This window comes from Suncus etruscus, chromosome 7 (genome assembly GCF_024139225.1).
Source record: "Suncus etruscus isolate mSunEtr1 chromosome 7, mSunEtr1.pri.cur, whole genome shotgun sequence".
NCBI classification, from domain to species: Eukaryota; Metazoa; Chordata; class Mammalia; order Eulipotyphla; family Soricidae; genus Suncus; species Suncus etruscus.
In genome coordinates, this window is record NC_064854.1 from 88,452,236 (window position 1) to 88,479,951 (window position 27,716).

The 27,716-nt window shown below is 34.3% G+C and overlaps 1 protein-coding gene across 2 annotated transcripts; it reads right to left on the minus strand.

The window, feature by feature from the left end:
* Nucleotides 1-2,836: 2,836 nt before the first annotated feature.
* Nucleotides 2,837-27,418, minus strand: MYH4 (myosin heavy chain 4). 2 transcript variants are annotated; one of them, XM_049776766.1, is made up of 38 exons: nucleotides 27,215-27,418; nucleotides 26,980-27,123; nucleotides 26,443-26,599; nucleotides 25,551-25,578; nucleotides 25,344-25,458; nucleotides 24,797-24,889; nucleotides 24,510-24,573; nucleotides 24,272-24,370; nucleotides 24,045-24,148; nucleotides 23,260-23,398; nucleotides 22,768-22,886; nucleotides 22,510-22,659; nucleotides 21,890-22,060; nucleotides 19,546-19,855; nucleotides 18,755-18,828; nucleotides 18,150-18,237; nucleotides 17,881-17,998; nucleotides 17,359-17,482; nucleotides 17,129-17,265; nucleotides 16,750-17,005; nucleotides 14,323-14,565; nucleotides 13,879-14,055; nucleotides 13,535-13,680; nucleotides 13,190-13,280; nucleotides 12,716-13,105; nucleotides 10,435-10,561; nucleotides 9,143-9,261; nucleotides 8,828-9,024; nucleotides 7,160-7,343; nucleotides 6,910-7,075; nucleotides 6,686-6,810; nucleotides 6,183-6,491; nucleotides 5,445-5,648; nucleotides 4,877-5,002; nucleotides 4,617-4,787; nucleotides 4,428-4,532; nucleotides 3,858-3,953; nucleotides 2,837-2,989 (listed from the first exon to the last, which is right to left on the minus strand). In XM_049776766.1, the coding sequence occupies exons 1-38, from the start codon at nucleotides 27,416-27,418 to the stop codon at nucleotides 2,837-2,839; spliced, it is 5,823 nt and encodes a 1,940-aa protein (XP_049632723.1). The 2 variants fall into 2 exon arrangements, with proteins under 2 accessions (XP_049632723.1, XP_049632724.1); XM_049776767.1 differs by having other exon boundaries at nucleotides 26,980-27,119; nucleotides 27,211-27,418.
* Between the last annotated feature and the right edge of the window lie 298 nt (nucleotides 27,419-27,716).

The window sequence follows — 27,716 nt, forward strand, 5'->3', positions numbered from 1 at the left end:
AGAAATAAATTTTCTCAGATTTTTTATTACACATGTTTTCATGAATGACAATTATAAACTGCAGATAAAGAAACAGGTTCAGCAGCAGATATTTACTCAGGATTCAAGGGATCAGCTGTTGAATTAAAGGGAATAGGACTAAGTGGGAAATCAAGAGCTAATAAACTACAGATACCAGAGTATAAAAGGAGGGGGCAGTCATCATGGTGGCTTGAGTCTGAAGTATGTCTCCATGGTTCTATGAAGGTGTAAGGTTTGTGGAAAATAGATGTCCTATGCTTATTTATGCTTATGGCTCTGGGATTAGGGTTTATGATTTCTCCACTCTTGTCCACCTGTCATAGTTGTCTGGGGCATACAGCACTGAGATAGGCTCATAGATAATAGATGACATGGATACTGAGCTTTGTACTTCCTCCAGGAGTAGGCAGAGATTGGGTTCACCTATCAGAATTGGCAGATATGGTGCTGAGCTGGAATTATTCTCAAGCTCTTTTTATGATTTCAGGTAGAGTGGATGGTGTATGTTGAGTTGTACAATTCCTTCAGGGGGTCAATAATCTAAGTATTAATACTCATATCTCTTACTAACATTACAAGAGAATGACCTTTGCATTGTAATTTTCTCTTTTTGTTCATTCAGGATTGTCTTTCCAAAGGCACATCTCAAGAAGTCTCATTCTGCAGAGACTTTCTTAGTTGTGTAGTTAATAATTCTAATTAAGGTTGAATAAAATTGGCATTTTTTTCTTTAATGAGAGATTGATAAGTAAACATCTTCCAGGATATGTATAGATGAATGGCAGGTAAAGTAAAAATAAAAGTAAAATGAGAAGTAATGGTTTAGAGTAATGAGATCTTAATATTTTTTTCTGCTCTTACTCAATTTTTATTTGAATAGTCATATATAAAATTTATAGGAAAAAAGTTCCAATTCTAACTAACAGTACATTAGTAATCCCAGGATTCAATTTTAGTAACTAGCCACAGTCTTCAGAACTTAGTAACTAACCAAGTCCTCAGAACATAGAGAAGAAAATAAATGAATGTTATTTTAGTTTCTTAGGAGATTTTTTATTAGTATCATTTTGTCTGATGGAATAGTCAAAACACTAGGAAACGATCATTTGTTTGTTGAGTGCCTAACTAGTGATACTCCTGGATGGCTCTGGGGTAATATAGAGAATTCCAGGAGTTTAACTGATCTGCTGGGAGGCAAGTACTCTACTTGCTATAATAGAAGTCTGGTCCAGAACATGGTCATTTGTGTTTACTATCCACAAACACAAATGTATTCACTAAAGGTAAAGCCCCTTGCTTCTAATATTTCACAATCTTCTATTTTTCATTTCTATAAAAATAAGGTTCAGTGTTATTTATCAGGTAGGAACCAGGCTTAAACTACATCCCTTTTTCTAATTAAAAGTTGTTCTTGGCAAGTAACTCCTGACTTTTTTTTTTTGCCTATGTTTGAATTCTTATATTTTACATTACTAGATTAGAAAGCATTTTCAAATATTAATTGTCTCAAATACCAATTAAAGAAAATGTAAAGTATTACAAGTATTTTTAGAATATCATTGCATCATTTTGCTATAAGCAATTAGCTTTACAACTAAGAAAAGATAAGAAGAAATGTTGATGACACTAGCTTGTGCAGTAGGACTACAATCTTACCCCAGACCTTTGGCTGGCTTATTCATTTTTAGGTAAGGTTGACCTGGTTTGGAGTCTTTTCTAACGAAGAAGCAGATTCACTTTTCATCCACCTCAGTTCAACAAAGAAACAGGCCCTTGTCGAGAAGGGCCTTTGTAAAGAGATAGGTCTAATGAGCATATTTAGTGCCCATCACCCCCCCAAAAGCTGAGCCCACTCTATTTTTAAATGCATATCAGACATTACCCAAGATAGACCAATTTCTGAGTCACAAAGCAAATCTCCATAAAAGTAAGAAGATGAAAACCATAGCAACTGTCCTTTCAGACCATTACTTTGAAATTAGGAATCAACAAACAGAAAGGGGAAAGAAACATAAATAGTTGGATATAAACAAATAAAATAAGACAAAATATAGTTAAAGGTCCCAAATATTTTGGAATAAAAGGCTATTTGAGCTATACATAAACCTACTTTCATAACTTTACATCAGGAGTTATTTAAATAAAAATCAAATAGTAAATATTTTATCTTCCTTTGTAATTTCAGCACAATCAAAAGTAATTTTTCAAAAGAAACAAAATAGCACACTCACCACTAGAAAAATTAGCATTCCATCATAACTTTATTTTGGTCTCCCTTAATGCCCTGACAACTTACTCCTATTTATCAATTTAATTTGGCCATTTCATGTAGTGTTTAGAAGACCTGTGGGCCTTTTCTGGTGATTTTCAGCCTATCAGGTAAACAATTCAATGGTTGGAAATGAGGATCTAGTTCTGTTTAGGCAGAGTTGCCAGGATTTACTAGTATCAGCTCTGTGAAAAACTAAATTGGTAATTTACTAATTGGTGAAATTGACTAAATGAATATGAAGATGCATCAACTATATTTGCATCTTTTCAGAGTATTTAATTTCATTGGTCTTCTATTAAAGTAGATTTATTGCCATATTTTTGTTAACATTTCTACTCAATCTAAAAAGCTTAAAATGTGAAGAAATAAACTAATTAAAATAAAATTATAGAAAACATTATATAATATATATCGAGACACATTTATATTTAAATGTAAAATTTATTGAAAGTTTATTTCCTTGACATTACAATGACATATGATAATGACAAAGAGCTCCACATTTTGTGTGCTTCTTTGACCACTTTTCATCATATGGATAAATTACTCTTCACTTATGATTTTTGTATGAACCTCTCGGCTCTTCACCCGCAGTTTATTGACCTGCGACTCTGCAATGTCAGCCCTTTCCTCAGCCTCCTCCAACTCATGCTGGATCTTGCGAAATTTAGCAAGATTGACATTGGATTGTTCCTCCTGAAAAAAAGTAGATCATGTGAGAAACAAGGGAAGTTGACATTTTTGACTCTTACTGTCATTGCTATTAGAAATGGTTTCAGGATTTGCTTCATGGTTAATAAAGCAAAAAGATCGGTTACTTGGCAACATAATTATTTGGGCATGGATCATCTCATATTTTTGTCTTTATGAAAGAATGGGTTTTCAGCAATCATTTCAATCTCCCTTATTTGACCCTCTTCCTAGAAAATCTAAGCTGCTAAAATGACAAAATGGAATGGAGATCAAAATACTAGGAATCAATTTGAATCTACCCATTTTCATTAAAGAAATATTAAAAAGTGGCATAGTGGTAGTATTGAATACAGTTACATTTAAGAAATTAAGAATTTATAAAAATTAATAGCATGAGAAAGATAACAAGCCAAATGATAAAAGATATGTCCAGAGATAGATTTATCCTGAAGGTAAATAGTGCTTAAGTTCAGAACTGCCTTCTGCCTAGCACTATATGAGTGGTAAGAGTTACTAGGAGTTGTAGGGTATTCTACATAAATGTAGCTGATGTAGTAATATAAGAAGCATTAATACATTAATATGTCTGAAAATTAGCTTAAGAATGTTTCTAAAGCAATGAAAATGAAGGTCTAGAGCTCCACAATTTGTTGCAATTTTTTGCATGCTAAATTGATCTTTTATACTTAGTTTTTATGTGATTCATATGCAATATTATATGTAATTTTTATTCTAGCACAGAGCAATATTATTGTTCTCTATATTCTGCCTTCTGTGTTCTTTGCTGTAAAGTTATTTTTATATAAAATTCAGCTTTCGCAAAGCCTTGCTTTGCTTCTGAACATTTGTTTTTCCTTGTGAAGATACTCACAGCTTCTTCAGCTTGTCTTTTGTAAGCTTTAACTTTGGCTTGTAATTTGTCCACCAAGTCCTGCAGCCTGAGAACATTCTTGCGGTCCTCTTCAGTCTTAAATAAAAGAGGAGAGCAAATGAATAATGTCATTATTTTATTTGTTTGTTTTTAAGCCCCTCCTAACTGACTGTGCTTACATGTTGTTTCCTATGGAGCTTGGGATGCGAGGCAGGGCCAAGATAACACTGGGTGGGTGGACCATATGCCTTAATACTTATATGATTTCTAGACTCCAGTAATGTTATTTAAAAGCACTTGATTAGCTTTGTTTTAATGGAAACAATTGTATCTAAGAAATAGGAAAACAGGGGCTGGCGTGGTGGCGCTAGAGGTAAGGTGTCTGCCTTGCCAGCGCTAGCCTATGATGGACCGCGGTTCGATTCCCCGGTGTCCCATTCGGTCCCCCAAGCCAGGAGCGACTGCTGAGCACATAGCCAGGAGTAACCCCTGAGCGTCCCCGGGTGTGACCCAAAAACCAAAAACCAAAAAAAAAAAAAAAAAAAGAAAAAAAAGGAAAACAATTTTCACCTGATAAGTGAGTTCTTTCACTCTTCTCTCATGCTTGCGAAGACCCTTGACAGCTTCCACATTGCGTTTCTGTTCATTATCAACCTCATTTTCAAGTTCCCGTACCTGGAAGAGAACAAAGGATTAACATTTTTTCAATAATTGATTGTATTATAAGGCTGAGAATGGAATGAAGAAATGGAGACACACCCTGGCCTCCAGTTTCTGGATCTGCTTCTTGCCACCCTTCAGGGCCAGCTGCTCAGCCTCATCCAGTCGGTGCTGTAGGTCCTTCACTGTCTGCTCCAGGTTCTTCTTCATCCTCTCAAGGTGGGCACTGGTGTCCTGTTCCTTCTTCAGCTCCTCTGCCATCATGGCAGCCTAGACAGCAACAAAGTAAAGTCAGATGAGCGCTAGGATATAGTACTCAAGATCCAAGTTTGATCTTCCCTGTGCTTCCTTTTGCTCACATCAGTAATGGCCTTCTTGGCTTTCTCCTCTGCATTGCGGGCTTCCTGGACAATGTCCTCCATCTCTCCCTGGATTTGGGAAATGTCTGTCTCCAGCTTCTTTTTGGTGTTGATCAGACTGGTGTTCTGGAGTTCATATTAACAAAAAGAAAAACGTATTTTAACTACTTACATGTTTGCATATATACTGAGATAAGAAGTATTTAGAACAAAAATTAAATATAGGTTGATTCCAAATAATGTTTGTCTTTCTCAAAGCCTAAAATTTTATGGAATTATTCAAAGCAAAATTAAAATTTTCATACCATATTTTTTGCTACTATTAGAAATTTTCTTTACATACTAAAGCACAGGAATTGCCCAAAATTAACATCACAATCATAAATGCCATAAAACCCCTAAATTTTCACTAAAATTACAATAAAACCCATGAAAATTGCCATAGACTATAGAAATACCATAAAAACCATATTATTTTATGTAAGGTTAATTCTTAACTTTGAAATTGTTCTATCATATGAGTTGACTGTATGTTTGATTTCAGCTGTTCAAAATGGCATAAACTCACCTGAGTATGTAACAGTTGCACACGCTCACTAGCATCTAGAAGTTCTTGTTCTGCCACCTTCCTGCTCCTCTCAGTCTGTTCCAGTGATGCCCTCAACTCTTCAATCTCAGCCTGCATTAGGTTAGCTCTGCGCTCCACCATTGCCAATTGTTCTTTAAGGTCATCTTGACCTCTGATGGCATCATCCAAATGTAGCTGAGTGTCCTTCACAGAAAACAAAAATGACTCTTACTCATTCTCCAATTAAAAATACAAATGTATCATTACATGCATAGAATATTAGATTATGTAGGAAAGATGTGAAAATTCCTCTGATGACTTCGTTGTAGACTAATATAGCAGTTTTATCCAAAAGAACATATTATTATAGATCCTGATTCTAGACAACTACTTACAGAGCTATTGAATTTTAGATTCAGGGTGTATGCAGAGAAATTAGTCAACAGTATCCTTTCATATGTAGAAAGCAAATGAAGTCTACTTAAATAGAATGATTTATTTAGTGGCTTGTAACTAAACTTATCACTTGCTGTCTCCCCTCTCTCACCATACTGTCTTCTCAAATGAGAAAGTCAACCCTGCCTTTGATTCTCTAGAACCAAGATCTCTTTCAAATATATGCATAAAAGTTTTAATTTGTTATACTATTTATATAACCTATGGATGTAATCCTTCCAAAACTTTAATATTTGAATTATACAGGCTATGTGTCACTAAATTTTTTTTATCCCAAAGTACCTTGAGAATTCCTTGCGTGTTTCTAAGATTCCTTATTGCTTCAGCAGCCTGGCGATTGGCATGGTTCAGTTGAATTTCCATTTCATTAAGGTCTCCCTCCATCTTTTTCTTGATCCTTAGGGCATCATTTCTACTCCTAATTTCAGCATCTAAGGTGCTTTGCATTGACTCAACAACTCTAAGATGGTTTCTCTTTAACTGATCTATTTCTTCATCTTTTTCAGCAATTTTCCGGTCAATTTCAGATTTCACCTGATTTAATTCAAGTTGGATGCGAAGAATTTTGCCTTCTTCATGCTCAAGAGATCCCTTTTAAAAAGAGCAACATTTTGTTACCTAAATAACTTTTTTTTACATTTTATTATGATGTCCTAGAGTAATCAAAAATACAAACTTTCAAACATTTTAATTTAACTCTAAATTCTGCATTGGAGAAGAATATGATAAATCTTAGTTGCTATTAATTTTTCAGCTTACTTATACTGCACAAACTAAACAGGTACCTCTGCTTCCTCTAGGGCCGCTTGCAGCTCACTCTTCTCTTGATCTATTTGTTTCTTAATTTTTTCCAATTCATGGATATGTTTTCCTCCTTCAGCAATTTGTTCAGTCAAGTCTGAAATCTCCTCTATAATTTTAATGATAAAATACTTTAATCAGTTGACAAAATAACTAGCTAGAAACTTTTTGCCTACAAATTTTAAAATCAAATGCTACGAAGGCTTACGCTGTAAATTCTTGTTCTCTCGCTTTAAGGTTTCAAGGTGGTCCAGAGATTCCTCATAGGCATTCTTGACCTTGAAGAGTTCCGTGCTGAGAGAACGAGACTCCTTCTGAGAAGCTTCAAGTTCAGCCTGAGTTTCTTCATATTTCTGTTTCCATTCTGCTAGAACCTGCAATTACATTAAATTACATTAGGTCTGTGTAACTGAGAATCATGTCAGTCACTACCAAGTAAGTGGGTCATCATGAAGTACCTTATCAAAGTTCCTTTGTTTTTTGTCTAGGGCTGCACAAGCTGCATTTGTTCTTTCCACATCAATCATGAGGTCCTCCACTTCATTCTGAAGTCTTTGCTTGGTCTTCTCAAGAGAAGCACATTTGGAATTCACAGCTTCCACATGTTCTTCAGCATCCTGAAGACGTTGGGCTAGCTTCTTTCTGAATAGTTGAGAGAACAAGTAGAGTCGGTGTCACTATTGTAAATGTTATAAAACTTCCAGCTAGATACATATTCCTCTCAAATTTTTCCTCTTATATTGTTCAAGTTTTTGAAGATATTCTCTTATGAAGATTTTATCTAACTTAGACTTCTATCTTCCCTAGTGAAATGTTACCTTCATTCAATAGACTATCAAACCAAACATATTTATGCAATGTGCATGTTGTGATGATGTGTGTATATATGTGTACATATGTTAGTGAGACACAGAGATGGAGAAAGGCAAGGAGAAGAGCAGAAAGGAATGGAAAAAAGGGAGAGGTAATTTATGAATGTAAATTTGAGAAAGAACGCGAACAGGAGGCATATTATCAAAGAATAAGTAGGATCCTTAAGTATTTTCTATGTAAGATCTTCCTTATAAAATAGAAATGTGTGAGCCTGTATAACATATATTTGAGGTCATATAGTAAATCAATAATTTTCTGGTTTGAGAAATCTTAACAGTAAATATGATATTTCGTACTGCTCAAATTTCCTTTAAAGTTTTACTGTTCTTTCACTAACCTAATTCTCAACATCCCCTCTTTCAGACTCTTATCTAGAATGCTCCCCACACTAATATCTGGCAAAGTATTTCATTTTGTTTAATTCTAGAAGCTTCTAAAAAATAAATCATTAAAAATCATCCTTTCCTAAAAATATCATGGTTATTTTTTCACAAATTTTATTTCATAGTATTAATAATTAGTTAATAAGTTAATTAATGATGACTCTCAATTAAATGTAGACAGAATAAGTCTTATTATGAACTTCCAATATTCTAGCTATAAATAAACTTTATTATTGTTATTATTACATGCATAATGTAACAAATGGTGTCAATGTTTCCACCTTTTCTTTTTCTGTTCCATTCTCTACTTTTCTATTCTTTTCTTTATTTTTTTTATTTTCTTTTTTGCCATATGCAGAAGAGCTAGGAGTTTACCTCTGATCCTGCCCTAAGAGATCACTCCTTGCAGGGTATACGTCCATATAGGGTATTGTGGATTATATGCAAGAGTTAACCAAATCCAAGAAAATTGTTCTGCTTCCTCTACCCTCTCTCTCTGGCCCTATGTATTTTTATATTAAAGTAACTCCACTTAATTCATAAAAGATATGCAAATAATTATCACTTTTTATGTAAATTAATTTAAGATGCCTTTGTAGTATAGTAGTTCTCTCATTTTCACTTGTTTTCTAACAGATATAGAGTGGACTTTGTTAAGAAGATGGTAGAATCCACAGCTCTACAATTAAGGATGAAATTCTTTACCTATGCTTGTGCATAAAATAGTTTCTATTTTAAAAATTATTTTTACTTTTTTCAGTACTGGAATTAAGCATTCAAAGTATGCACTCAAACATTGTGCTACATCCCTAGACTTATTTGTTCATTTTTAATTTTTTTTCTGGTCCCCCAGTCATGAAAAACTCATACTTAGCTTCCTCCAGCTCCTCTGTACGTTGAATGGCATCTGTCTCATATTTGGTCCTCCACTGGGCAACCTCACTATTGGCCTTGGACATTGCCCTTTGAAGTTCAGCCTTCGCTTCCTGTTCCTCCTCATACTGTTCCCGTAGCAGATCACAGTCATGACGGGCTGATTGTAGGGCATGGGCTAGGGCGTTCTTGGCCTGGACCAAACAAAATGTTTATAGTGCAAGTTTATGTTTGTATTGTTGATATTATCTATGTGAAAATGTTATGTAACAAAGCTTAAATGCTTGAAAATATCAACGAAAGATTTTTCACCTTTGTTTCTTCTTCTAGTTGTCTCTTTAATTCCTCAATCTGTTGTGTAAATGCTTGTTTACCTCTGGATAGCTGTGAAACCAGAGCATCTTTCTCATCTATTTGTCGTGAATATTCACCTGTGAAAGACAAATTATTGTTTGTATTCTATTCTATATATTGAATAATTCATAGGGCAAAATAACAGAACATTAAATGTAATTGGATTTAAAATTAGAATATAATATTTTAAATGATGACTAGAATAACTCAAGAGTTTCAGTGATGATGGGTAAATTATTTCTTGCCTTTTCAAGTCCTGTTGCCTGAACTACAACAAAATATAAATTTAAAAATGTACAAAATTTCTTCAACATTTTAGCATTTGAATTTTTTCTTAGTGATGCTGAATAAAAATACTGATCAGTGAGTATATTTTTCCATTTGTGGCTTATCATTATTTATTTTATTATCTAAAAGTAAAAGAGGAAAGAATAAGAGATAATGAAGTTTATTTGTGGTTTACAATACTGTACATATTGGTTTCTTATACAAGTAACTCTAACACTCATCTCTACCAATGTACTCATCTCTCTTTTACAAGAACTCCAACGTTTCTTCATCTCAAACCCCAAATCAGTTGTATGGATCAATTATCTCATTGTGACTACATTGCTGTATATTTTTAAGTCCTACATATGAAAGAAATTATTCTATATCTATCTTTGTCGTTCTGAGTGACTTTACTCAGCATAATATCCACTAGTTTCTTCCACTTTGCTATAAATTTTATTCTTTAGTTCTTTATTTGAGCTGCAGTAGCATTCAATTGTTTATATATTTAACAAATGATTTATGGGGTTTCAGAAAAATAGTTTAGGAGGTAAAATATTTGAGTTGCATGTGGCTAACACCAGTTCAGATCCTCATACCACAAATGGTCCCTGAAGAAATTCTAGGAGTCAATACTGAGCATAGAGTCAGCAATAACCTTTGAACACTGCTGAATGTGGCATACAAATCAATATTTTTTAAAATGAGAAGAAAAAGAAATGCTTTAGAATTTTTAAGCACCACATAATGTTTAGTTAACAATGGAGCATATACACAATGGTGAACCTTGTATTCAGCCTAAATGAAAGCAGTCTGTATCATATAGGTTATATAAGTATTTAAAGCTGTTTATACATAAACTTGTTAATGATCATTTTTTTCAGAACTCATTCTCTTTGTAAAGTGACACACAACTATATGCAAGGTGGAGTCTTGTTTTACATTCCAACTCTCAAAAATGGTCAAGTGTATTTACAGACCTGATTCTGTATGTAAACGTGCCTTCTGGGTTGTTAACTCATTTATTAAACGTTGTTGCTCTTCTTCCTTTGTTTTCACTTCACTAAGCTGGTCTTCTAATGTGCGACACATTTTTTCTAAGTTTCCCTGTGGTAAGAAGTAAAAAATAGAAAAAGGTGATACATTAATATGTGATTAATGTGACTGGGATGTCTAAAATACAGAAGGGTTGGGTTTTATTACTTTTCTCTCTACTTTGAGGTACAAAGCCTCTCAGAGAGGTATATAACTTTGTCTAAAAGAATGAATAAACAACTGTAAATTTCTTTAAATCCTTTGGAAAATGTCATCATTTAAATCTTGCATCATAGAATATGGGTTTCTTTTTGTGTGCATATTGTGATGGTTTATAGTGTGGTATTTTATATGCTTAAAGTTTACACTTCCTGAATGACTACAAATTATTAGTTATTTGGGAACTATTTATACATATAAGTTGCTTGTTCATTTCAAAAGCACTTTCTATAGATCATAGCCATTTTCTTATTGATTTATAAAAATTTTGAAAAACATATTTATCTCCTGGATGCTGGTCCTTTATTGACTAACAATGTGGCAAATATCTTCTCCATTAGTGTATGTTGTTTTTTTGTCTTTTGATTGTATTTTGATATAAGAAGAATTTAAGTTAAATATAGTCAAATTTATCAATCTTTTAAAAATTTTATTTTAGGCCTCATAATCTATAATTATATTAATAATAATGTTGAGTCATACAAATTTTTAATGCCATATCATCCACCACTTCTCCCCTTCACTATTTCCACAATTGTCTATGTGTCTCCTTCTCATTCACTCTCCCCTCATCCTGGTTGACTGAATTCTTCAGAAAGGTTCTCAAATTCTGTTGGCTTTGGCCATTGTTATTACCTTATCTGTTTCTCTATAACACACATCTGAGAGAGATAATTTTATATGTATCTGTCCCTCTCCTTCTTTTCTTTAAATATAAAATATTTATTTAAGCACCATGATTACAAGCATGATTATAGTTGGGTTTTAGTCATAAACAGAATACCCCCCTTCACCAGTGCAACATTTCCACCACTGATACCCGCTCCATCCTTCCCAACCCCTGCTTGTATTCGAGACAGGCATTCTACTTCTCTTACTCATTAACCTTGTCATGATAGTTGTTAGTGTATTTTCCTAACTGCACTCACCACTCTTTGTGGTGAGCTTCATATTGTGAACCACTCCTTCCAGCCCTTATCTCTACTGTCTCTGGGCATTATTATAAGAATGCCCTTATTTTTTCTTAAAACCCATAGATGAGTGAGATTATTCTGTGTCTATCTCTCTCCCCCTGACTTATTTCACTCAACATAATAGTTTCCATGTACATCCATGTATAGGAAAATTTCATGACTTCAATTCTCCTGATGCTGCATAATATTCCATTTTGTATATGTACCACAGTTTCTTTAGCCATTCATTTGTTGAAGGGCATCTTGGTTATTTTCAGAATCTGGCTATTGTAAATAGTGCTGCAATGAATATAGGTGTGAGGAAGGAATTTTTGAATTGTATTTTTGTGTTCTTAGGGTATATCCCTAGGAGTGGTATAGCTGGATCATATGGGAGCTCAATTTCCAGTTTTTTGAGGAGCCTCCATATTGTTTTCCATAAAGGCTGGATTAGACACATTCCCACTAGCAGTGAATAAGAGTTTCTTTCTCTCCACACCCCTGCCAGCACTGATTATTTTTGTTCTTTGTGTGCCAGTTTCTTTGGTATAAGATGGCACCTCATCTTTGTTTTGATTTGCATCTCCCTAATGGTGAAGTATCATCTCACTAATCATTAGAATATTGTGGGGCCGGAGAGATAGCATGGAGGTAAGGCGTTTGCCTTTCATGCAAGAGGTCATCGGTTCGAATCCCGGCGGCCCATATGGTCCCCCGTGCCTGCCAGGAACAATTTCTGAGCCTGGAGCCAGGAATAATCCCTGAGCACTGCCGGGTGTGACCCAAAAACCACAAAAAAAAAAAAATATTGTTTTAAATATTTTTGTAATTGAATTATTTCATCATGAAAAGGTCTGAAGTCATAAATACAATTAAAATGTGAAGACTTAAATGATTCAATTAAATGTAATGGCTCTTCTAAGAATCATTTCAATACATTTCTATGCATTCATCATATCTAACATATTTGAGATAACCAAAGTCTGTACAGTTAGATTATATATAGTTAGATATAAAGTCAGTCACTTTAGAAAGAGGACAAGTTAATAAAAACCTTTGCTTTGGAGACAGTCTCCATGTTGCTAGCAAGATCGTCGATTTCCATCTTCATCTCACTCTTCTCCTTCTCCAGTTTTTGCTTGACCCTCTGCAGGTTGTCTATCTGCTCCCCGAGCTCAGCCACACTGTCCGCATGCTTCTTCCGAAGGGCTGCAGCCGTGGCCTCGTGCTGCAGGGTGGCCTCCTCCAGGTCCCTGCGCATTTTCTGGAACTCAGCTTCCCGCTTCTTGTTCATCTCAATCTGGGCTGAAGTTGCCCCTCCAGCCTCTTCCAGTCGCTCACTGATCTCCTCCAGTTCCCGTGAGAGGTCGGAGCGCTGCTTCTCGGCTTTAGCCCTGGAAGCCCTCTCTGCCTCGATTTCCTCCTCTAACTCTTCAATGCGGGCCTAAGAGTGACATGTTAGTGATAATGTGAATCCGTGGCAATTTTGATTCCTATAATGCTCAGAAAAGATGAATTTATAGCTTACTTGCAACTCTTTGATCTTTTTCTGCAGCTGCATCCCAAGGGCCTGTTCATCTTCAATCTTGCTTTGCAGATTGCTCATTTCAAACTCTTTCCTTTTAGAAGAGTAATGCATTATTAGCTCACAGTAAGTTTTCTTACCAGTGTATTTTTTTTTTTTTTACATTCAGGGGTTACTCCTATCTATGCAGTCCTCCTAGGGCTAGCACGGCCAAGGCAGACAGATGCCTTACTGCTTGCGTCACCGTTCTGGCCCATAATTCTTTTAGATCTTTAAAATATTTACTTCATCTAAACTGACATATGATGTATTGACCTACATTGTAGAACTGAAATACATCATACTCACTTTTTAAGTTTCTCATCCAGTTGCTGTTTGTCGTTTTCTATATCCATTGTGGATTCTTGAGCTAATTTTAGATCTCCTTCTAGTTTTCTCTTTGCTCTTTCTAAGTCCATGCGAAGTTTCTTTTCTTGTTCCAGAGACCCTTCTAACTAAATTGATAATAAATTATAAAACAATTATATAAGGAAATGGCCAGGCACTTTGCAGAGGTACATTTTAAACACACCACATAGTATGAGAAGATTACTTCTAAATCAGAAGTTAGAGGATTAGAACACTATTGATGGTTGTAAACACCATTATTGTTTATTCTATATTAAGGAAAATGCTGTATTTCTCATACTCACATCATCTACTTGTTGCTCTAGCTTGGTTTTAGCTTTGGTCAACGTGTTGACTTTGTCCTCTTCTGCCTGCAAGTCATCCAGGGTCTGCTGGTGTGCCTCTTGGAGAGCCTTCTTTTCCTTGGTCAGTTTTGCAATGGTTTCATCCAATCCTGCCATCTCTTCTGTGAGGTTTTTAACCTTTAAATTTGGCCAGTTATTAGAATATGAATGATATATTTTACAATTAAAAACATTAAATAATTTAGGACAAAGTCAAACTGAGATCAAAAGTGAAAACAAGAAAATAACCATATCATCATAACTGGAATAGGAGATTAATGGCATGATAATAGAAATGGTTAAACTTACTGTGTTGATGTAGGACATCATTTTTTAAGATACTTTCAATTTATTTAAGTAACAAGGTAACATTTGTAAATAATATAAATAGAGAATAATTCTTACCTTGTTCTCTGTAGCATGCTTCTCCTTTTCTACCTTGGCCAATGTTAGCTCAAGGTCATCAATGTCTTTTTTCAGTTCTGAACATTCATCTTCCAGTTTCCTCTTCTTGGCTGTCAGTTCAGCATTGATCTCTTCCTCATCTTCAGCTCTCTCAGTTAACTCTTTAATTTTGGCTTCAAGTTGGATTTTGGTTTTGATCAGCTGGTCACATCTTTCTTCTGCATCAGCCAGGCCATCTGCTTCCTGAGAAGGCAAAATGAAATATTTTAAGTTCACTAAGACAATATTTTTTTTCAAAATGGAAAATACTTCCCCCTGTAAGGGGGATGCTTGCATGATTTTTCTAAAAAGGCTATATAAATTTGAAGCCTCAGGATCTGAAAGCACATCAATTTACTTAAAGGAATAAATTTAAATGAAAAATGACCAACACATATGCTAATTTTAAATGTGAAGAAAATTGGGAGGTGACTCCAAAGCAGTGCTTAGAGGTATTGCATTCCTGGTTGAACTCAGCCAACTGGGCAAGATCGTTTAATGATCTGGTCTTTTATTCAACACTCCTCAGGCCTTTTGGTGCTGATTTACAGTAGGGCCACTCCAGCAATGATACTAGGGGATAAACTGGGATCATATGCATACAAAAAAAAAAAAACCCCTAACACTAGAACTATCTCCTCAGCCTCTAAACTTTTCATCTTGAAAAAAGTAAAATGGACAAATTACTAGTAATTTCTACATATAATAATAGTAAATTTTTAATGAAATTATCTATAAAATGATATGTAAAAATTTCTATAAACAGAAAATCTTACTTTCTGGTCAAAATATGGCTATCCCTTACTGCTGCTAATCACTTCTCAAACTCAACAAGACTACAGTGTGGGATGAAAAAGTGTCCTGGACCTCCCCTATACAAGAATATCTCAAAAGACTTAATGGAGATGTCTATATTTTCCTTGTATATTCAATACCTGAATAGTTACACTGCCTAGTGTGTTTATTTTTATAGAAATAGGTAGCATCTGGGGCCGGTGAGGTGGCGCTAGAGGTAAGGTGTCTGCCTTGCAAGCGCTAGCCAAGGAAAGACCGGGGTTTGATCCCCCGGTGTCCCATATGGTCCCCCCAAGCCAGGGGTGATTTCTGAGCGCTTAGCCTGAAAAAACCTAAAAAACCAAAAAAAAATAGGTAGCATCCTCCATCCTTTTTTAATTGTTAATTAATTTTTTATTTTTTTAATTATTTCTTATTTTTGTATCTTTTTCATTTATATATATATTTGTTAATTTCATTTGTTTTGGTTCTGCTTGGTATGAAATTTTAGAAGAAAAGATCCTGCTTGGAATAAAAGCCCAAGTCATAAACAAGGCAGAAAATGTAAACCCTGTCATTCTTACCCCCAAAGGCACCAACAATGGAATATGCACTGTTCCCTTTGGTATAGGCATAATAAAAAAAAGGGAAAATCTTATCTATAGAAGCAAACTTATCTACTTACCTTGGGGTTCGAGAATGAGCATGTATGGAGCCTATAGTGGCTCACATGACAGTATGCTTGAAGGGCAAAAAAAAAAATATATATATATATATATGTGTGTGTGTGTGTGTGTGTGTGTGTGTGTGTATATCCTAGGCCAAGGAAATTTTGTCTAACTTCCTCAATACTTATAGAGCATAGCCAGTCCAGGTGTGGCCCAAAAAGCAAAAAAATGAAAACAAACAAACAAAACACACACACACACACACACACGCAAAAACCACAAAGACAAAAACCCCCCAAAAAAACAAAAACTAAGAAGAGGACACTATAAAAATGGTTTAGTAAAGAAAATAAAATGTCTTACAGAACTATTTTTCACTTATTATTTGGTGACTAATGACTAACTGAATCTAACTATTCTATAAGTGCACATATAAATATTTGCAGTATAATGCATAACTGTACATATATTGCTTCTTTTACAATACCATTTTCTTAAAGACTAATAAAATGATCCATTGAAAAATGTTTTCTTTTAAATATTTTTAATTGGGGAGGGGTTTTCCAAGCAGTGCTCAGAAGCTCTAAGAAATTCTAAACCAATTGGGTCTGTGGTATAAAGTGAAGGCCCAAGATGCAGAGCTGCTCAAGCACTTAAGTGCTTATTGCTTATTGATGGCAATAACATATTGGCAATAACAATATTGCCATCAATAAGCAATAACATATATGCATGGGTTGTCCAGGCAGGGATGCATCTAAGGCCATGCAGTGCCAGAAACCAAATGGGTTTCAATTGCTTGTGAGATTTGTGCCTTAACTTCATTTCTCTGAACTTAAAACCGCTTCCTTATAAACGATAAATTAGAAAACTTATCATATTGATCATGTATTTTTATATAATAAGATGTATCAATTTGTTTATGTATACAATGCTCAAAACTCACAGATTGAACCTGGAGTTGTAAGTCATTTTTCTCTTGCATTAGAGCCACCATTTTCTCTTCAAGTTCTTTCCTTTTTGCCTCTGACTTAGCCAAATCTTCTTTGGCCTTCTCAAAATCTTCCTTCATGTTGGCCATCTCCTTCTCTGTCTCTGCACTCTTGAGAAGGGGCTTGATCTTGAAATACAGCTTCATCCAGGGCCAGTGCTTCACATTCATGAAGGCACGGACATTGTACTGTATGCAGAAGATGGACTCCCTGTAGGAAGAATAAATATTCAAATAAAGAGGAATGTGTGAAATGATTATACTCAACAAAAAAATGACTGAATTGGAATAGAGAAAGTTTGCAGAGAATGTTGACTTGTAGTTAGTCTCTCACCTCCTCTCCATCATCTTCTTGAACTCTACCCTCATCAGGTACCCTCTGCACATTGCTTGGGTGCGTGTGATTAGTTGAGCCAGTTTTTCATCTCGCATTTCCTCAAGAGTTCCCAGCAGGCCAGCTTTAAAGAAAACCTTACCAAAAAAGAAGAAAAATATATTACTTCCACTTATGATAAAAGCCAAAGGAAATAATTTTTTTTAGATTGACATTTAGACTGGTGGTACCTTGGTATGACCAAATTTGTACTGAGTGTGATCAATATCGATAGAACCTAGAAGTTTCTCAGAAGCCTTCTTGCTGTCTATGAACTGACCCTCTGGAATAGCACTTGCATTTAGGACTTTGTACCTTTGGGGACAAAATAATATGTAAATGTATTTTTCTTTCACTGAAAAAAAGGGGGACAATATTTTTGGCAATGCTCATTGAATAAATAATATAATTGTTTTGAAGAAAATTGCATTACTTTAACAAGAACTGTGCTTTGTAAAACTTGCCAAAATATAAAAGCTATATAATAATATAAGTTAATGCTCTTATTTCTTTTAAACCATCTTTTATATAACTGCTTTTTATTCTTCAAAGTAAATTTTATTGTTTGTCTAAAACACAACTATGAAGAACTCTGTAGATCACAATGGTTTCAATAAAGTAAAATAATTATCAGTGGTTGTTGAAAAAATATTTGAACAGTGATGATATTAATACAAATTGTAAATATTGAAAGACACAATAAGAAAACAAACCTCTGTTTGAAGTCTGCATACAGAATTCTGCTTGGGAATCCCTTCCTACAGATACGTATGCCCTCCAGCACACCATTACACCTCAGCTGGTGCAGGACAAGTTCATGTTCCATGGCCCCTATTAAAAAAATATGTTTTCTATATGAGTTTAATGAAACATCACACTGAAGTCATTTTATTACTTTTGTTTTACTGAGAATAGAACTCAGTTGTCATATGTGAGTCATACTCTGGCCTGCAATCTTAATTAGATATTAGACATGTCTTACCAGGAGTTTTAGTTTCATTGGGAATGAGACAGCGGACAAAATGAGGGTGAGTGCTCTTCAAGTTGGTCATCAGTTTATTTAAATTTTCCTATAAAATCATATGAAAATTGAAAAATAATTTATAATTTTACCAACATGCACAACTTTATTAATGATCTAATTGGGCAATGTACCTTCATTTGATGTTTTAGTAAACTTTATCAATGAAAGTATTCCTGGTGTTCCAGAGAAATCACATATGTACATAGATAGAAAATAAGTCAATTTTAGTCTGTTTATCTCAAGCACTATCATTCAAGTAAAATTAAGGCTTTGCATCATAAGATATAGGTATAACTGCACATAGCATCTGATATTGAGAGAGGTCTTGGCTTCTATAAAACTTGCTCAATATCATATTTTTTTTAGATTTTAGGTTTAGAGATAACTTATTTTTAATTCTTGATTTTATAGACACATTGTGGTTTACTTTGAGCTGTTATTTATAAAGCAATTTTTTAGAGTTTTGTTAAAATCACATGGCTACATTTTTCAGTTTAATTAAAAATTTCTTTTAAATATAGATGTATGATATTTTTATGAAAGTAGTCTTTATAATTTAGTACCCTGAAAAGAGCTGACACTGTCTGGAAAGAAGAACCCTTCTTCTTGCCACCTTTTTTTCCACCACCGCCACTTTCTGAAAAATAAAATAGAAAATTTTAAATACTTTAACAGCCTTATAATTACTTCCATACTCTTGAGGATTGTCAAAAATTCCCTTTGGTAGTTAAATTTGAAGTTATCCACTTAAATCATTCTTAAGACTGTTTCCAGTCTTCTCTTCAACTGCAGGTTGAAAACATATTATCATTAATTTATATGCATCCAGAAATAATTTGTGGATAAAAGGGCAAATGTGAAGAAAACATAGGACTTCTCTACTCCAAATCAGCAAAATCTGCTCTCTGAAGGAAGTGCTCAGAAAACATAGTACACACATTCCCTAGTAAAGAATTACATGCTTGTTCCCTGGTAGGGAGTTTCTGACAATTTGTCAGAAAGTTCTTTTTCTATTTATTTGTGTTACTATATGGTTTCATTTCTCCCATCTAAGAGTACTTTAAAAAAGAAAATTTTCAAGCAAAAGATGTTCTTTTCTCTAATTCAGATGGAGTTTGAAAGATTGATACAATTACAATGTTCTATAATCTGAGTCTCTTTCCTCTTTGGTGAAATGATGCTGTGGATTAAATGATCCAAAGTGCTAATATTTACTTTGAAAATATGTGATTGTAAAACTGCACCACACAAATATAATTTTTGTTAGTTCCATATTGACTAGTATTTTCATAGTAGTCTTTAAAATATTTCTATTTTCTCACTCTAGGAATATATTAATTAGATCCAAAATAACCTGCTTCAGCAGCTTGTCCCCCGGAGAAGAGAAAAGCCAGAGTCTTCAGTCCAGACTTCTGGTACAACCCGACAACAGTCTCATTCAAGGGGTCCTTGTTCTTGTCCAGCCAACCAGCAATGTTGTAGTCCACAGTGCCAGCATAATGGACCAGCGAGAAGTGGGCCTCAGCCTTGCCTTTGGCAGGTTTGGGCTTCTGGAAATTGTTGGACTTTCCAAGATGCTGCTCATACAGCTTGTTCTTGAAGGAGGTGTCAGTGGCCTTGGGGAACATGCACTCCTCTTCCAGGATGGAGAAGATGCCCATAGGCTAAAAATAATATAAAATTGATAATAATGATGGTTTTCTCACACAAACATGCTTCAGTAGTTTATTTATGTTCTTGGTGAAATATGAAAATAATATGTTCCTATAGAATATTTATAATTATACAAATGTTAATGGACATGACCATACTCTATTGGTTCCCCTCAATTACAATGAAGTGTGAAACAATTATTATGGGACATAAATTAACTAGAAAGTTTTTGTTTAAAAAAAACCAGGAAGGATATCTCTGCCATTTGGCATATTTTATGTTTAGACTATAAATGAATTATAAAGCTATAATTTCAAAGCTGAATTATTTATTTTGTAAGGCTTATCCCTATAATACTGCCAGTGCAATTTTCTTCATTTTGAAGCTAGAGATGACAAGAAGAAAAATTAAGAATAATGGTAAAATTGATGCATTTCTAAAAGAAAATGTCTAATGTTAATGTTGTATCATCAAAGCTCTTAATACTCCAAACTGTGTCTCCTACCACTATGTTAAGGTGGTAATTATTGGATTTTTCTTTGTCATCAAATTGACTTCAGTGGCAAATTTGATATAAAAGACTGATAAAAAATTTAACATTCATGATTGATTATGCTTCAGTTACAAATGGTCTCTTCCAGAGAAAGACACAGAATAGTCTCACTCATCTCTGCGTTTTAAGAAAAATAAAAGACATTATTGTAATAATTCCCAGAGACCATAGAGATGAGGGCCATAAAGACCAGCTCTGGGGCCAGAGCGGTGGCACAAGCAGTAAGAACTGTGGTTTGATCCCCTGGCATCCCATATGGTTCCCCAAGCCAGGAGCGATTTCTTAGCCCATAGCCAGGAGTAACCTTTGAGCATTACTAGTGTGGCCCAAAAACCAAAACCAAAAATAACAACAGCAACAAAGAAGGACCAGCTTACAATATGAAGCTCACCATAACGAGTGGTGAGTGCAATTAGAGAAACAACTAACAACTAACACTAACAACTATCATGACAATGTTAATGATTGAGAGAAGTAGAATGACTATCTTGAATACAGGCAGGGGACGCGGGAGGAGGAAGATGGGGGATATTGGTAATGGAAATGTTGCACTGGTGAAGGGGTGTTCTTTTTATGACCAAAATCTAACTACAAATGTGTTTTTAATCATGGTGCTTAAATATAGATATTTAAAAACAGCACAACACCACCAAAAACAAATGGTCTCATCCAAATTATTTTATGTTTCAGAAACTGAAATGCTAGAAAAATAAATATTGTTTATGATGGCAACATAACTCTTAAAAGCATATTAGCACATAAATATATATATTTTTCTCAAATTGTTCAGACATGCTTTTATAATTTGATCTGAAATGTTGTTATGAACTGTTATCTGTACATTTGAAGTTTCCCTGTATAAAAATTGCATTTATTTTTGCTTTTTTATATTTCAGGGTGGGATTCACATATAACCATAACCTATATTTAGAAGCAGTAGGTACGTAAGAAATCCCCAAGACACTTTAAGAAATATTTGATTTTTGCTTGCTGAATGTTAACACATTCAGAACAGAAGTAACTATTGAACTTGATTATGTAAAATTAAAGGAATATTTTTTAGGTAATCTACAGAGACCTTAATGTATTCAGTAATCATCACAGTTAAACAATACAAAGATTAAAGAGCTAACCTTCCAATCTTGAAGACCATACTCTCTTACACAGTACACAATTATGGGCCTAATATTTAAAGAGCTACTTCAAACATGGGTTTTATACATAAGAACTTATTAAAATATCCTAGGAGTAGCTATAATTTTTATCTATTCTCTAAAGCACATAAAATCTCAGAGTGATAAGAGTAAATCAGTAATGTGCCACTGTGTATTTGTGTTGTATGTATTTATTTCCTACAAATAAATAACTTAATAGCATCATTTAAAACCTACTCCAAGTGGTTAGAGCATAAAGATATGTCATAAATTATTGCTGCTTTTTAAGAGTTGGAACTGCAGGCCAATATGATTATAATGTTGCTAGTCATACTTACCTTCTCAATAAGCTCAATGCAGGCAGCCAGGTCCATCCCAAAGTCAATGAACTCCCAATCAATGCCTTCCTTCTTGTATTCCTCCTGCTCCAGCACGAACATGTGGTGGTTGAAAAACTGTTGCAGTTTCTCATTGGTGAAGTTGATGCACAGTTGCTCCAGGCTGTTGAACTACAAGAAAAGATATAGAAAACTAGTCATAATTAAATCACTTATATATATCAGAGTTATTGATATTTTCCTTGAATATAAATATAAATTTAATTTATGTGATTGCAGACATTTAGATTATTGTTTATATGTTATGTAGTTATAAACAAAGGAGAATTGACTTCTTAAAGACATAACTTTCCAGACCTAAATTTTAAAAATTTCAAAAATTTTATTAGACAAAATTCTATGCAATGAAGGCCTTTTAAATATTTCTTTTAGAGAGCCTCAAGAAAGATTTTCTATGCTCAACTCAGAATAGACTATGAATATTTTATCCTTTCACTGACATTAGTAACTCATTTTTTCTATTTATACATACTTAATTGTAAAAGCATTAAAATATTGTTCCTTATGGATAAAATAATTGGTGATTTGCATATGCCAGTTTTGGTAAGTTTATAACTCACATCAAAGATCTCAAATCCAGCAATGTCTAAGACGCCAATAAAATATTGCCTGGGTTGTTTGGTGTCCAGCTGCTGATTGATACGGGTGACCATCCACAGGAACATCTTCTCATAGATAGATTTAGCCAGAGCACCCACTGAGTTGTATACCTTCAAGGACATAAACAGTTTGTCTTTTAAAAATTGGAAACAATTTTGGACTCTCGAGGGTCTTGTGGTTTCAAATAAATGGAGATGGACATTTTAAGCCATATTTACCTGTTGCACAGTTTGGCCTTTTGTGACATACTCATTGCCGACCTTGACCCTGGGATAGCAGAGAGCTTTGAGGAGATCAGCAGAGTTCAGACTAGTCAGATAGGCAGCTTTGTCAGCAACTAGATGAAAAAGAACAGCGAGTCAACCTTGACTTACACAATTTAAGGTGTGAATAATTATATAAAGAAGTTTCGTAGGTAGCAAAACATTATTTTGTTTATATTGTTTCAGAAACATTGCCATCTTCCTAGTTAACTAGAAATTTTGTTTGAGATGATAATTTGGAAATTGGGAAACTGATAATCAGTTAAATATTTGAAATATAACAATATTAGGCACAAAGATAAAATTTATTCTTAGATGAATAATAATGGAACTATATTTCCCCCAGTGTATGAATGCACAAACTAGTACTGAATTTATTTCATTAGAATATAGTTCATTAGAATTTGAACTATTCAATTCTGTCACTTGAAAGATAAGGAGTTGTACCTTCAGTCCCATCTGGCTCAGCCTGCTCCTCTCTTTGCTTTTGCTTGAATTTCATGTTCCCATAGTGCATCACAGCCCCAGTAAGCTTGTAAATGGCCACTTTTTCATCAGAGCTAAAACCTAAGATGTCCACAGCACTCTATTGAAAAAAAAATTAAGTTTAACAAGTCATAATTATTACCTGGACATTTGAATCAGTCTCCTTACTTTTTCTTTATCTTGCTTTGCCTTATTTTTAACTACCACTTAACAGTTTTACACACACACACACACACACACACACACACACACACACACACACACAAAGACACACTCATGTTTTCATACATTTGCCTCACATGACACAGATATATGTATCAGTCTTCCTAGAGGGACATGAACATAGTAAAAACATTATGAGATTTGTTTACATTTACTCAACCAGGACTCAGAGACATAGCAAGGTCTTTAATTTTACATTTCTTCATATTAGTCTTGCCTTGAGCCAGTCTCATAAATCTCTATGCTGCTCCTTTTTGAGTGCAAAGCTAATAGTAAGTCCTGAGCATTATTGGGTGTGGTAGTCCTAAAACAAAACTTAAAAATCAAATATGTAAGAAAGCCTGAAAAGCTTGAAAGCCTATAATTTATTATGGGCATATATATATGGAGGACTGCAGTGGTATTGAACTATTCTGTACTTTTATTGGAGGGAAAAGTATGTTTGTACTGAAAGGTGATATTGTCGAGTTAGTCTTTCTGCTAAGACTTTGCTTACAACGTGTATGTTTTTATTTATTACTTACATCAGTTGCCATCAACTCTTCTTGATCATCAATACTGGGTACTGTAATTTCACCTTGACTGACAAAAGCAAAGTCGTATGGGTTGGTGGTGATCAGAAGCATTTCTATATGTGTACAAACGAACAAATACAGAAAGAGTTAGTTTGTCATCAAAAACTTCCAGAGAGACTTTTTAAGTGGTTTGATAATCTTCCTTGGTAGAAATTTAAAAATCAAAAAGTTCTTACCAATAAGTTCTGGCTTCTTATTAGACATGATTTGATAAAAGATGTGATAGCTTCTTTCAGCTTTTAACTGGAAAGTAACTCGGGATTTCTCTAGAAGATCTAGAAAGTAAGATCAAATATTTTATTTTAAAAAGGACCACAAATTTATTCATTTGAAAAATCCACACGACATATAAAACAAGATTTTCAACATATGACATTGAAGAAAAATATTAATTACTAATGTTTAATGACTTACATGTTTCAATATCTGCCGAAGCCAGTTTGCCTGTGGCACCAAAATGGATCCTGATGAATTTACCCTTAAGAAGGCAAAAATGTCAATGTCATTATGTACCTAAAATAATACTGTGAAAGATATGTAATCCACTTTGGTCAAATTAAAATTATTATTATAAAAAAGAAGGCCAAAAAGGAGCTTATTAAAATGCATACACCTTTACTTTTAGTATGAACCAAATATCAGGAAAGATATATACAGTAAATGTACAGATGTGTCAAAAACTGATTCTCAGATAGACTTACAAAGCGAGAGGAGTTGTCATTTCTCACAGTCTTGGCATTGCCAAAAGCCTCCAGTAGGGGATTGGCACTGATGATTTGATCTTCAAGTGTCCCCTAAAGAAGAAGGAATAGATAAAGAACTCCTAGAAAGGTTATAGATTAACGTCTGTTAATCTATAGTTATAGATTGTTAAATGTCAATTCCCATCAACTCCTCCTATTCCTTTTTTCCACTTCATAGTGTTCTATAACATATGGGAATTGAAAATACTTTTTAAATTTGAGAAGGGGCATAAATTGGGAAAGGGGACAGTCTGGTTGCATAACATAATTTATAATGTCTCAGGTGTAGCTATGCATCCTAGTAAATGTTTATAAAAATTTTTGCTCATATATGCTAATACGTATTTTTTTCTCAAAAACTTTCAACAGTTATTCTCTAATGTCTGATATCACTTGAGTCAAACTTAAAGCTAACTAGTTTTTCATCCCAGGCTAATATATATATGTATATATATATATATATATATATATATATATATATATATATATATATATATATACCCACCTGCATTTTACCAGTAGGAGCTTCTTCCTTTTTCTTCTCCCCAGTAACTGCAATTGTTGCAAAATACTGGATGACACGCTTGGTGTTCACAGTCTTCCCTGCACCAGATTCTCCACTGTCAAATCCAAACAGAAGACCAAGTTAGAATCAAAACTATAATAATAATAATTACTAAATTATATAATGGAAATGCATAAATCCACATACGTGATCAGGATTGATTGATTCTCACGATCTGTGAAAGAAAACACAAGCAAACTCAGTACAGATTAACAGATTAATTCATATTCTCTAAAAAAATTCCAACTCTCAAAAAGAAATTTTTTTGGGGGGTCACACCTGGTGGCACTCATGGGGTTACTTCTGGCTCTGCACTCAGAAATTGCTCCTGGCAGGCTTGGGGACCATATGGGATGCCAGGATTTGAACCACCATCGGTCCTGGGTTGGCTAAGTGCAAGGCAAATGCTATCTCTCTGGCCCTTCTCAAAAATTTTTGAACTATCAATTTGTATTTTTGATTTTCATAAGATTTAAGTATTAAGTAGAATTAATTATTAATATTTAAGTAGAAAAAAGATATATTAATAAATATATTAATAAATAAATCCTTGTGTATTTACTGTGTTAGAATATGTAATATATTATTTCAGCACACTACCCAAGAGGTAATCTACCAACATAACATGTGATGCCCCATTTAGTCACATGATCACTTATAAAATCTGACATATTATGAGTCTATGTTCAACTCAAATGATTACATAGTTATTGTATAAACTTGTTACCATGAGAACGTGAAGCTTGCTTTTTAAAGAAAGGTACTATGCTAATTATAATTAAAATGCAGATTTATATTTGGTTAAATGTAGGCTACAGATACATTTATTTGCATATCTAGCACAGAAATACAAAAATTTCCTATTTTTATTTCTAAATATATTCTCCCAATTATTAGTAATTTTATTAATTGCATCATACTACCAGTTATCTTAATATTACTATTGCTATGTTTGTATTGAATTTTATTCTCAAAGTGATGCCGTTGCTTATGCAAATCTTTAAAAATAACCATAAAAATTTCTAATCTGCTATCTTACCAGTCAGCATGAACTGATATGCATTGTCAGAGATGGAGAAGATGTGGGGTGGGGCCTCCTGTCGCTTTTTGCCTCTGTAGGCAGACACCACCTCCGGGTTATACACTGGCAGCCACTTGTAAGGATTGACAGTGACACAGAAAAGGCCTGAGTAGGTCTGTGAAACATAACAAGGTTGTTCTGTCAGCAGTCACCTCATGAATCTGCTGTGGAACTATTTATTCAAATATGAGATGAGAAGAACCAACATACTATCTAGTTCACATAAAGTTTAATGGTTTCAGTTATTGGGTGCCTCCTTCTGACACCTGCTGCTGCTTTCCAGTTAATTTAGTTTTAGATAAAATAACCCTCTACATATACATTCTACATATACATTTTTAAAAATATAAGATTACACTAACTAGAAACAAACTCTGATCACACAAATGTTTAATAATAATATTGGAGTAGCTAAATCCTAAACTTAAATCTCATTGGCTTTAGGAACAGAATCTGAATGAAGTTAAGGAAAATCTATGTTTAAATGGCACTTACATAGATCATCCAGGCTGCATAACGCTCTTTGAGGTTGTACAGCACAGCAGGTTCATGCAGGTGAGTCATCATGGCCATATCCTCAATCTTGTCATATTTGGGGGGGTTCATAGAGAACACTTGATCTTCCTTAACTGTGACTGTCTGTTAAGAAAAACAAAACCCAGAAAGTGTCAACTAAATAATAGAAGAAAGACACTAACTTTCATGCCTCCTCCCCATTTTAAAAACTTACTGTCCCAGCTTCAGTCTTCACTGTCACCTTCCCAGATTCCCTACTTTGAACAGTACTTTTCACATAGGATTCCTTAGCATCCACCACAAAGACAGAATTCTTGGCATCAAAGGGCTTGTTCTGGGCTTCAATTCTCTCCTTTTCAGACTTTCGGAGGTAAGGAGCAGCCTCCCCAAAAACTGCCATCTCTGCGTCGGAACTCATGATGCCGGGTTATTGACAGCAGAGTCCCACTTGTCCTAAGGGGAAGAAACAAAGCCTTGTGATGACTCTGGGTGCTGGTGGACATTGTCCTGTCAAATTGTCCTGACCTGTTATTCTCCACTTATTCATACCTTCAGAGAATCCTCTCAAGTTCCAGATAAACAAGCCAAGGAATAGAAAATTATGTTGATCAATTAAATTTTATGGTAATTTAAGTGTCTGTTCCCTCCTTGCCACAATGAACTATCTTGATTAAGTAATGTAGTAAAATTTATGTGACAGTCAGAACTATTTAAAT